The 12,937-nt window shown below is 36.0% G+C and overlaps 1 protein-coding gene across 1 annotated transcript in view; it reads right to left on the reverse strand.

Annotated features, from left to right (window-relative positions):
• PCLO (piccolo presynaptic cytomatrix protein) overlaps positions 1–12,937 on the reverse strand; it is a 411,647-nt gene that overhangs the window by 196,276 nt on the left and 202,434 nt on the right. The window contains exon 5 of the mRNA XM_029928192.1: positions 45–3,239. Within this exon, the coding sequence (XP_029784052.1) occupies positions 45–3,239 (3,195 nt within the window). The remainder of the gene's footprint in view (positions 1–44; positions 3,240–12,937) is intronic.

Consider the following 12,937-nt stretch of genomic DNA (forward strand, 5'->3'; position numbering starts at 1 on the left):
GGGGGGGGGGGGGGGGGGGGGGGGGGGGGGGGGGGGGGGGGAGGCTGGGCTGATGTGTCCAAAGAAGAACTTCTAACAAATGGACGTGGTTTAGTTGGAAGAGAGGTAACAGAAGGACCGCCAGATGGTGGCTGAGATGCAGGTTTTGCATGATCCAAGACCTGTCCTGATAGAAAACATGTTGCTGAAACCTGCTCCCCCACTGAAAGGGCCACTGCAGAAGAAGGAGGTTGATCAGACACAGTTTCAGATAAGCTCATCTTTGATAGTTCAACCTCAGACTTCTCCCTTTTATCTCTGTAAGCTTCCAGAACCTCAAGAATAATTCCATTCCCAGTGTCCTTCTTGGCTTTCTTCACTGCATCTTTTGCAGATACAGGTAAGTCAGTGGAAATAGTGTCAGCAATCAGTCCCTCCTGTTTAGTTCCTATAGATTCTAGGATAGGAGGCTCTACCTCAGATAAGGAAATCACGATATGATCAGCACTAGTTCTTCCATCTGGTGTGGCAGTCCGATCTAAAGATATACTTATTTCTTCTGGATAATCTATAATGCTGCCCGGAAAATACGTTGATGAAGAAATTCCCTCAGAATCTTCAAATTTAGTTACTATATCCACCGGCTCCGCATAAACTGTGGTTATGCTATCCAAGGTAGTGATGGGTGAGGAGCTATCTGTGGTACAAACTGATGAAACAGATGATGTGAGAGAGGGTGTGTCAGAAGGTGGGACGGATGTAGCACTTTCTGAAGGTTCAGAGTAGGTCAAAATCAGTGATTCATGGGCAATTATCTCTTGTATTTCCCTTGTATAATCTGTTATATATTCATCCTCAATTTCTTCTGTTGAAAAATGTTGGGTGATTTTGACATCTGGGATAGAGAGTGTTGCACTGCTGGTGGAATCTGTAAGAGATGCTCCTGAGAGAACACTTGATGTCAAAGATGCATCAGGCATCCTGTCAAAGTCCACGGTAGACTCTATCATGTCATCTGTGATGGGGGGCTGGGTTGGACTGGATCCAGGTGTTAACTGCATCTGCTGCCTCTTCATGAGTTCTTCATAGGCAGTGTCAGCATCTAGTAATTTTTTTTCTTCACCGGTGGAAATCACCATACTACCCAGATCCACTATTTCATGGCTTTCTGGGATGATAAAAGAGCTGGAAACAATGTCCTCTTGAGGCACAACAGAATGTAAGCTTTCTAACTCATAAAACTCTTTCTGGAGGTCTGTTATTTTTTGCATAGGATCTTCATAAATCTGTTCTGAAAGTCTTAATTTTTGCTCTTTCCCTCTATGCTGCAGAAATCCATTTTCATCTTCTTGCCTTGTTAGCAGACTGCCATCTACAGAACCATTGTATGTGTCCTCTACTAAGGATTCATAAATATAATCCTCTATTAACATCCCACCATACAACGGCTCTTTTTCAAACATTTCATCTCGTTCAGGTGCAGCTGGAAAAGGTTTATATTTGTGGGTTTTGTGCATCATTTCTTCATACATCTCATCGGCACTTTTTAATGCCTTTTGGCCACCTTCTTTCTGCATAATAGACTGCTCATCTGTTGGTGAGTATAAAGACATAGCTGTGGGCAATTTATAAACTTTTTGAACTTCTATTATCTTTTCTGGGCTTATTTCAAAACCTTCTGGGTCTGACTCTATGCTAGGTGAGTATTCAGAACAGGAAGATCGATGGAGCTCCTCCATTTCCGCAGCCTGGCGTAATTCTTCTGTTGGAGATGCATCTTCAATGGGAGAGAGGTTACTGGGTGGTGTCTTTGGTCTTTCCCTCCTTCTCTGAGCTCGAAGTTCATCTTTGTCTTTCTTTGATTTCTTACTAGAAGTCTTTCTTTGTTGCTGTTCTAATTCCCGCTGCTTTTCTTGCTCCTTTAATAATTCTTCCTCCTCTCTCAATTCTTCTTCCTCTGAAGAATCTTCAATAGTAGGCAAAAGAGGACCGTGTGACCTGTGCCGAGCCTTCCGTTGTTGTTTGCTCTCCCCTTTTTTGTGACTTGGGCTACTGTCACTGTCCTCATCAAGTGATGACACTGAGGTAGGGGATGTGCCAGGAGTGAAGCTGGAAGCATGAAGACTAGAAGAACCTTCACCCCTTGACCTGTCTTCTGGGGAGTCTGTCAAGCTTTCCATTTCCAATTCTGGCTCCTCATCAAAATACAAAGCTGTTTTCTTCGGTGATGACTCTGCGGAGTATTTATCTGCTATCGTGCTATTGAGTTCAATTGTTTTAAACCGACGTAGCCCACCTCCTCCAGCAACTACAAGTTCTTCACTCTCTTGACTTTTAGTTTCTCTGTACTTAAGTTCAGGACTTTCATCGAATGTCTCATCATCTTCATCATGCCACGAATGGCGTCTCCCTGCATCATCATCAAAGCTTGTACTGCTCTTCCGAGTTAGTCGTCTGTGTTTCCCTGCTGTTGCTTTTCCTTTCCCTTTCATGTCTTCCTTCTTCTGGCTCTCCATACTACTACTAATCTCTTTGAGCTGGCTCCTAATGAACTCATCATCTTCAGAAGCTGAAGCGTCTTCATCAGCACTCATTTCTATGATTTGTTTTCGAATAAAGTCCTCCTCTTCACCGGACCCTTGGCTATCCTCCTGTTTATACTCATCACTGCTCGATGAACCAACACTAGTTCTCCGTTTTCTTTGTGGAATAGGTGAATTTTCACTTTCGCTACTGTCTTCAACTGAATCATACAGCTGTCGTCTTGTAGTTGTGTCATCAAAAAACTCGGGCTTTTCTTCATGGTCCTTTCTGGAAGGAATGTCTTGTTGGCTGTCTTTTTTTAAAGTATCTTTTTCTTCTGGAATCATTTTGAGCTCCCTTTCTGAAATTGTAGTTTCTACTGTTTCAGATAAACTCTGAGTTTTCTGTGTGTCCTTAGGCTGCTCAGAAGAAACCTCATCAGACTGGATTTTCTTTTCTGATGTTTCTTCAACAAGTGTACTTGCCTGAGCTTCCAAAATGGAGAGGACTGTGCTTTCTAACTTAGCCAAATCTGAGGGGCTGGAAGGACTGCTTTCTTGGGAAAAAGAGTCCTTTTTGAGTCCCTTGAGCAAATCTTTCTCATCACTTGGAATAAGACTTGGAATTTCACCAAGTGAACTTGATATCCCATCAGAAGAATATCCTGTGTCACTCAGACCTTGTGGGCTTTTTGGTTGCTGAGAACTTGAAGTGTCTGATTTGTCATCTTCCTTTTCCTAGCAGGGAGGAAAAGATACAGGAAAAACTTAACATGATTAAATGAGTAACATGGCCTCTCTACTGCTCCCAATTACTACTATGAACTGAGAAATTATTATAGGATTTCTTTTCAACTATAGGCCAGTATTAAAAAAAAATCTCTGGATCCAAAAAAGTTAAAATAGTTGATACATACTGATTAAGGTTAGTTTTCATTTAACCTAAGTTTAATGAAATGTCAATTCTCAATGATATTTGATTTTTTCCATTAATACTCTTTTCACATTTCAATATCTTTTTCTTTCAAACATGTGATTATTTTTCTCAGTATATTTACTTTGGAAAAACGTTCTAAACTGACAAAGAGAAAAATTAATGCTTCCATTAATATAATCAATATTTTTGAATTCTGAGGATGGGCAAAGAATGAAAAAAAATCAGAGGATGAGTTTTGTACCTTACTACAAGTTGTAAGAGATGCTGGAAAATTTACATAACAGAAGTATGTAGGTATTATGACCGTAAGGATATCCATCTCAACTACCAGAGAAGATGTGTTTTTTGAAAGGGATTCAAATAAGGCATTGCTTTTAAAAGACACTTCAAAGGTGCCTGGGTGCCCCAGTTGGTTGGGCCTCTGACTTCAGCTCAGGTCATGATCTTGCAGTCTGTGGGTTCAAGCCCCATGTTAGGCTCTGTGCTAACAGCTGAGAGCCTGGAGCCTGCTTCGGATCCTGTGTCTCCCTGTGTCTCTGCTCTTCCTTACCCCAACTCATATTCTGTCTCTCTCAAAAATAAACAAACATTAAAAAATAATAATAAAGACACTTTAAAAGATATGAAGACACTATATTTACTTCATATTGTTAATATTGTGTTAATATTATAATTCTATAACATTTGAAGTGAATGTTTAGAAACTGTAAACTTTGACTCATGGCTTTATCTAAAGAGAAATATCCAGCTATTATTTTTGTGTTATTGCTCATCTCATTTATCTTCAGCATCACACCTCAAAGATATTTAATAAATATGACTTGTAAATATCTTCTGACTTTGTAAATACATTGGACTTTTACCTTTACCCTATGTCAAAGCCAGCTCCTTTCAACCAGTACAATAATTAACTTTTCTAAAAGGGATCCTGGGCTTTCCAAGGAGCGGGGACACTAAGAAGACAAATCACAGCCTCGACCTGCTGCTTTTCTTGGACTGTGATGAGGCCATGCCAGCAATGTGTTCAAGAATCACAGTAGCCTTAATTGAAAATACTAAACACAGAGGCTTTATGTAGACATCCAAATTAAAATTACCTACGAGCACAATGAAACTCACCAATCGAGTTAGTTTCCATGCTTAGAGTGTTAAAATAACCCCAGAGCCCTATGGTATGAAGAGGTTGGAAAACAAACTGCAGCAGGACATGCTCTGTCTGACCCTGGCCTGTGAAGCCATCTCAATTCCACCAGGTCTGTACCTTGAACTAACTACCTGCATATTTTCAGTGGGTTTGTAAGCATGGGTTCCTGTGATGAACACACATCAGGTTGAAACATACAACAAACATGGAAGAACTTTTCTTCCTTCTTTCTCTCCTTTCTTCTCTTCTCTCCTCCTCCTTACTCTCCTTCTCCTTCTTTTAGCTCTTGAGTTCTCAAACATAAAAGCTATTGGTTTGATATTCATTTTACATTCTTGTTCATCGCAATACCTATATTGTTACTGTGTATGGTTAGAATATATTTTGAATACATTACATGGTAAAATGCTTTGGCCAAATTTACAACATGACGTAACTCAAATTAAAAAAGACAGTGATGGGAAGCCTAGGTGGCTCAGTCAGTTAAGTATATAACTCTTGATTTTGGCTCAGGTCATGATCTCACAATTCATGAGTTTGAGACCCTGCATTGGGCTCTGCACTAACAGCAAGAAGCATGCTCAGGATTCTCTCCCCCTGCCTCTGTCTCTGCTTATCTCCTGCGTGCTCACGCTTTCTTTCTCTCTCTCTCAGTAAATAAATAAATCTTAAAAAATCCAAAAAGATGGTAACATATTATTCACAACTCTAGTGCAAAGAGCAGTAAGTACTGTTTGGTTTACCATGAATTAACTTTTCCCAGGGTCATTTCAGATGTCTTCCCAGGAAAAATTTAGTTATCAGAAGTTGCAAGACTTTAGTTAGTAGTAGGGCTGATAAGCACCCAACTAATTTTGGCTCCTTTACCTTGAGAGCTACAAGTTAAAGAGATGAGCACAGATGAAGCAGTTTTCTAATAAAATCTTTCTAGATGGCCCAGTGGAGTGATGTTTCTATCTCCTTACATCCTTACATTCTCTCTCCTTACATTCCACACAATTATGTCAAATATAATTTCTATGTCTTTATCTGCCTTTCTACACTTTACTAAATCACAGTAAACACCATAACCAGAGAGATGAGGTACCTAAGCTCCTTGTAAAAAAAAAAAAAAAGGTTAAAAAAAGATCTTTCAGAATCAAATTGTGATAGTGACATTTGTATTCTTTATTTTGTGTCTGCATATGCTAGAAAATAGAACAATGTAATATATTATCCATATATGGAGGAAACGTAAACATTGTTATATATGACAATTCATTGAGTATAATAAAAGTGAAATTTGAGTTTTATATAATGGATTCTGCAGTTCTACATTTTAGAAAAATAAGATTAGGACCTGACATATAATGTAAAAAAGGAAATTAAGATACATTAGACAGGAGACTAACACACATACATATCAGCATACATATCCTGCAATCTCCTTATGTGGCCTATCTCCATGTCTTCATGCTTTCTTTCCTTCCTCAGTATCATGTTCTCCCCATTTCTCCCTTCCATCATTCTCCTGGTCTCTTTCCTCCACATTCCTTAGAGGATTCAGTCATCATGTATCTATGATAATGCTGTAATGATTTTTCCCTAAATGACTGTTATACTTCATATTATCAGGTGGTAAAAGGTGCAAAGATTTTGATCTATATGCTTGTGTGTCTAAGATAAATGTTTGAAGTGGTTAATAAGAAAATCAAGCTAGGTGACCAAAGAGCATTGGTCTGAACTGTTCAGAAGAAACAGTTGCTCATGAATTTATTGTCAACAGTACAGTGAAAAAAGTCCTAATGTCAACTCTTCTCGTACTAACAATCACTAAAGTCTCCTGACAGAGATGAGCAACCTTCTGGTTCTTCATTACACTATTAGCTCTTTAACTGTCAGATCACACACTAGCCAGGTCCTTTGGCTCTTTAAGATACCTACATATTCATCTTTTCACCCACTGCTGCTAAAACAAAAACCAAAAAACAACAACAAAAAAAGTTTTTCTTCATGTACAGAGAGGGGCACACTGGACACTCCTCTGTCCAAGCAGTGATCCTTTCTATGGCTATCTTTTATTTGGGAGGTATGTGAGTGGGGATACGATTGCAGTTTTTACTCACACAAGTTAACTGGGCTATACAGCTAATGCAGGGCAAAACCTTTGCTTCCTGGACAGCATTTTTTTTTTTAAACAAGGGAATAATGTGATCAAATCAGAAAGAGTAGATGAAACTGAGAAGAACATAAAACATGGTGTAAAGTTGGGTTTGGTTTTCTCTAAATATTCCATCTCCAAATGGATGTCTGAAGTACTGTAACTTGAGAGGAATATAATCAAAGTATTTATGTGAGGGAGGCATAATTTGGCGAATTTTCATCTAAGAGATTGGGCTTTTTCTCCTAACTGGTTCAAAAATGTATCATTACATACTTATTTGTGAGAAGAATACTAGGTTACTTGCAATAATATATTCAAATTTAATAAATAGATCCAAACAGTTCTTTCTAAATTACATATGTATTATATATAACACATATATACATATAAGTGTATAAACATTGCTGAGTTTTATTATTTATGCATTATTTTCTTTATTTGAATAATTAGAAGTTGAAATTAAATATCCATTTTATTTTTCTACATGTAATACAATCAGAAATGACCTCTGAAATTAAATTAAGAAGAAAATCCCAGGCATCTACCTTTTATGTGAGAATTTGTCATCTTAGATGGAGGCAGTAAGTGGGAACAAACATAATTTAAGCATACCTTTTTTTTAAAGAGCAATTTCATTTTTTAGTTCCCCTGAGGAACACATTTTTCGTGCATTTTTCTAGGTACATTTAGCATTAGATTCCATTTCACTTACTTTTACTGTTATTATTATTGCACTTTTCCCATGTTATAGAATTATGGCACTTGAGACTTGAGTCTGTGTATAAGAAACAGTTACTCAAAACTTCCAGAGGCTAAGTTTTTTTTTTGTTTTTTTGTTTTTGTTTGTTTGGTTTTTTTTAGTTACTAACCAAAAGCAGAGAGTGGAGAATTCCTTTTCCTTCCAATATCCCAACTGCCATTTATTGACCTGGAGACAAGTCCGAGGGAGGCAGTGATGAACTGAGCCCCTGCTGAAACTCCTCTGATGCTTTCATATCTTGGAACCTTCTCTACTGATGGAGAAGGTACCAAGACACATCTGTCCTGCCAAACTTAGTTCTGCCCTTTCACAAATGCTGAAATGTCTAGCCTTCCACACTGAAGGTGAATGGAAGTTTTTTGAACATTATAGTAGTTAAGAACTGAATTCTTGGTTAAATTTAATTTACTTTGTAACAGCTTAATTTTTCCAAGCTGTTACAAAGTAAAACAACAAATGAATGATCTTTAGTCATTTATACAATTACTAGTCTGACTATTCCAAACATTCTTAACAAGATTAAATCCACAAAATTCACTGGGATTGGACAGAAAAATCAAGTAGTCTCACCTACATGAAAATTCTTTTCATTACAAAAAAACCCCATTATTTTTCATTCTGATTATTCTGCCATAATATTGACTGATTTATATTTAACTTGAATATTAACCCCTTGTTCATTTTAACCAGAAACAAAAGCTTATGCTAATGATCATTCAAATTTTTATTTTTATCAGAACTATATCATGTTTCCGTGTCATATGCCCAATGCAGACAAGCAGTATTCTGTTTAAGTAAATAGATAAAAAGAGAGAACTCTGTAGTAACATGAAATTTTGAAATATTAAACTCAACAAGTAAAGGAGGATGTATTATATTTTGGAATACATTTTAATCCCTTTCTAAAAACACATTTTGTAAGAGGAATAAACAGAAAGGAAAAATTACATAAAGTGTTTGGGATTATAGTGGGAGCTGCTAAGAGAGAAGACTTATAATGTAAGGTAGCATGGTACACGCACCACAGGAAAGAAGAATTGTGTGTAGTGCTTAAACGCCATGATTTTATAATCAGAGCTGGATCTACAGTCTTAGCTTTTCTGAATCCCCATCCATGTGATACTGGGCACAGAAATTTAGTTTCTCCCAATTTTAAAAAGATACAATATTTACTTCATTCATTGCCGGGTGGTTGAAATGACTGAGAAAATACTTAACATAGTGCCAAGAATATTGTAAGAGCTAAATGAAGAGTCGTATTTTGATTTCAAACAAAAACAAGTTTAAAACCAACCAACATAGGGAGGTGAGCAGCACAAGTGCCGGCCACAAGGGAGAAAAGTGGCCCAGAGATCCAGGTGGGAGGTTTTCCGTCGGGATGATGATGCTCAGTTGGGGGCGGCACCTAAGCACAGAGGAGAACTGAGTACACATACAGAGGGCACAACCATCAAACTACCTTCAGGAATTACACAAAGTTGTATTTATTCAGCTGGTTTTCCGTAACTCATTTGTGAGAAATATTAAGGGATGCTTACAAGTTATATTGGAACCAAATTCCACAGGGCTAAAAAAGCCAAAGTGAGTTATTTAGACAGGAGTCCTGCCCGTGGGGTACAGAAGCCTGGACAAGCATGCAAAATCAACTAATAGGCTACAAGAAGTACATATTAAGATATATTTTTATACATCAATATAAAAATATTCTCCTAATATTTAACAAATGGATTGGTGCTAATATTCTTTTACTCCTTATGTGAGTTTTTCACCTGTTTTGTGAAGACTCCTGGGAGAAAAAAAAGAGTTATACTCTAAGGAGACGCTCTGGTGAGGGAGTCACTTTGTTCACCCATCTTTAGCCTGCGTCTTATTATTCAGTTAGGCAGATCTCTGACTTTTATTTGCTACTATCCATTATCCTGTTTTCTTTGAATAGGTAAATGGTAGATACAAGATTCTTGCAAAACAAAAAACCACGTCATAAAGATAATAATAATGTTAGAAATACACAAACACTGACACGCTTCATATCATTACAAACTTTTCATCAGCAACATTACCAGAAAAATGTAATGATGACTAAGTTAAATCAAATGTGACTCAGCCAAAAATGGCTGACATTATGAGGAAACCGATCTGACATCTGTATTGACATCTCTTATTGCTAATAGTAAATCTTAGCTGAACACAACATGCTTTAGCATGATAGAAAGTGAAAGGACGGCACCATCACCGAACTCTAAAGTTTTCTGACACTAAATATTCCAGTACTTTTCTGATTTTCAATAAATTGCATAATAAACATTCAGAATCTTTTGATTTTTCTTATTTCATAATAAAAGACAAAAAAAATAACACATAATTTGGATAAAGTTGATTTTCCCACCATGGAAAATTAGATTCAGTAATTTGTATGGTGACAAATCAAACTATATCTATTGTCAGCAAATATTGTTGCAAAGACTATAGAAATAACTGGAAGGTTTGGAAGAAATATTTAGAACAAAGTAGGTAGCAAAAGTTTTGGTAATAACAGAATCAAAGTGTAGACATTTCTAATATGTTCAGTTTATACTATTGACTATTTCTGCTTTAATGGTAAAATACTTAAAGTATTACTGTAAGCCACTAAGGAAAAATATACCAATGAATTAAGCCTCAATATTGAATGATTTAAGGTATACGTACTTATTTTTCATGAAAAACTGTATATTAGTGTATACACACACACCAGTATATAACTGTCTATTAGTTACTGAAAGTGGCTTTTTCTTTGATTAAAATTACTCTTTTAAAAAGGTAAGATTACAGAGATGACAGTGTACCTGTGAAATTCATTTACTACATGTTACAAGTAGGCCAGAATTGGACAGAAGGATCTGGATTTTATAGATGTGATCTATGTTTTATATACTGATGAGAGTTTTATATTCCAAAAATATATATTTTTGAATATTTTATATTGACAGAGAATAACTATAAAGATACTTTAATCACAGAGGTTTACTGATTGTATAATAGAAAATTAATTTAAAAAGTTGTAGAATATGAAGATGTAATTCTTTTTTGACAACAGAAGAATCTCTAATTTGTTTCACTATTTGGTGATGACAAGTGGCTATCAGTAATATACCACTTACTAGATGGTATAAAGTAAATGGAACAATGGAGGGAAAAAATGTAGATGGGGAAAAGTAAATCCTGGTTATCAGCAATATGCTACTCACAAAGTATTTAGAAGAAACAAACACTAGCTGTTCTCTAAGAGAATTATGGTACAAAAACAGTCCCTTGAAAACAGATATTTTGAAACCATGTGATTATGCTATATAAAATAATATACCTTGTTTTTAAAAGCTGTCATACCTGCTCATTTAATTTCAATTTTTTTTAATATTTTTTATTTTTGAGAGAGAGAGGGAGAGGCAAGGGCAGAGAGAGAAAGAGAGAGAGACAGAGACAGTCATTTAATAAATTTTAAACAGAATATTTTAATCTGTTTCTAAGCCTTCCAGATGAAGAACCCCAGTGGGTTTTAAAGCAATACGTTCATATGTGTGTGTACACACACACACACATATATATACACACACATATATATTTATATATTTTTAAATTCCACATTTTCTGACAGAACAAGAATAATTATTGGTCTCACAGAAGATAGACAGGTATTTGCAGAATTTCCACAATTAAAAAATTATTTTCAATTTCAAACTTAGAGAACAGGTAGCAAGGTTTGGCAAGAACAAACTCTGATCCATTTCCTCTAAGTCTGATATGCCTTTGCGGGTTATCTTTCTTGTTATAGTCATTAGAACTAAATATCAAAATACCAAAATAAGCTTAACTTGGAAGCTGAATTTCAGATAACTCTATCATAAAATTTCAGGCCAAGATTTGCAAAAATACTGGAGTATCATCAATATTCTCTCTAAAGTACTATTATTAATCATATTTTATTGTGATCAAATGTATCTTTACTTAGATAAATACAATAAAAAATTTATCTTATTTCATTTTATTTTACATGTTTGTGAATGTTTTATATTGTGAATAATATTTTAGAAATCAGAATACACATTTAATTTAGAAATAAGTATCCATATACTAAGGTTATAAAATAAAAGTAGTAATAAAAGGACATGATAAAAAGAAAGTGATAAAGGTATAAAATAAAAAGTGCATTAATAAAATATTTGGATATTTCTCATTTAGATTCTATTTAATGAGCAATGTAAAATCATTAGCAATATCTGAGTGATAGAGTTAATTATGTGCAGCCTGGAAAACTATATATGGAAGAAAGGAGAAACTATATATGGAAGAAAGGAGAAAGAGGAGGCACAGTGACCAGTAATTAGATTACTCAAATCACTGGGGAAAGGTCATGAAGGCCATAATTAAGATGTCCTCAGGAATAAGAGCTAACAGACAGGAAGGTGATGAATTGGATGCAGAGAGCAGAGGGCAAGGCAGTAAGAAGAAACCTCAGATCTCTCAAAAGGGTCGTGATGTGGAAAGGAGAGACAGGTGAATGAGCTACCATGACCAGAAACAAAAGTCAGAAGCAGAAACAGCTTCTACAGAGTGTAGATCACGTTCCAAAATACTGATCTCGAGTTGATGGTGAGGCTTTGAAGTGGAACACCTACTAAGTATTTGAAAATGCAGATCTGATACTCAAAAGAGGGGAGGAAGGTGCACAGGCAGACATAAGAATTGTTCATGGGGTTCTCCTAAGAACAAAGAAGACAACACCCTAAACAAAAGCTTAGGCAAAATATAAAGAAAACCTCATCATACAGAAATTAGGAAAGAAAGTGGTACAGGGAGTCAAAGTAGAACTCATAAAGTATGATAACAAAGACAAAAAGAACAAAAAGTGAAGGGTTATGAAAGCCAAGGGCAGTTTCACAAAGGGAGAATTGGTAAAAGGCATCAGGTTCTGCAAAGTGGTTAGCTAGGAGCAGCAATGGGGGTGGGGGGGGTGGGGGGGTGGGCAGTGGTACTAGATCCAGCCCTTAGAATGAAGAATACACAGGTACCTGCTTTTTCTGACCCTGATAAACTCTTTTACATTATGAAGGAAGATCAATGATGAATCATCTATGAGTGATGATATTACAAGCAATATATCATATTTTACATATATGATATATGTGATATATATGATATATTTCATTTATATGATATATATCAGAGATGGGTAACTCGCCAAGAGTTAAAACTGTAAATGACCAAATGCAACTGAATCAGAGTCGGGATGGACTATAGATTTTAATTAGGCCTCTAAGATTAACTTTTAATATTAATAAATCATTTCATTTTCTTTCAAGTTACTGTTGTTATCTGTGAATTACAGTTATTCACCCAAATATGATGTAAGATCTTGTATAGCTCTAAAACAATCAGAGCTCTTTGAAAAATAACACTACTGCTGTACAGATAG

Source organism: Suricata suricatta, chromosome 2 (genome assembly GCF_006229205.1).
Source record: "Suricata suricatta isolate VVHF042 chromosome 2, meerkat_22Aug2017_6uvM2_HiC, whole genome shotgun sequence".
NCBI lineage: Eukaryota > Metazoa > Chordata > Mammalia > Carnivora > Herpestidae > Suricata > Suricata suricatta.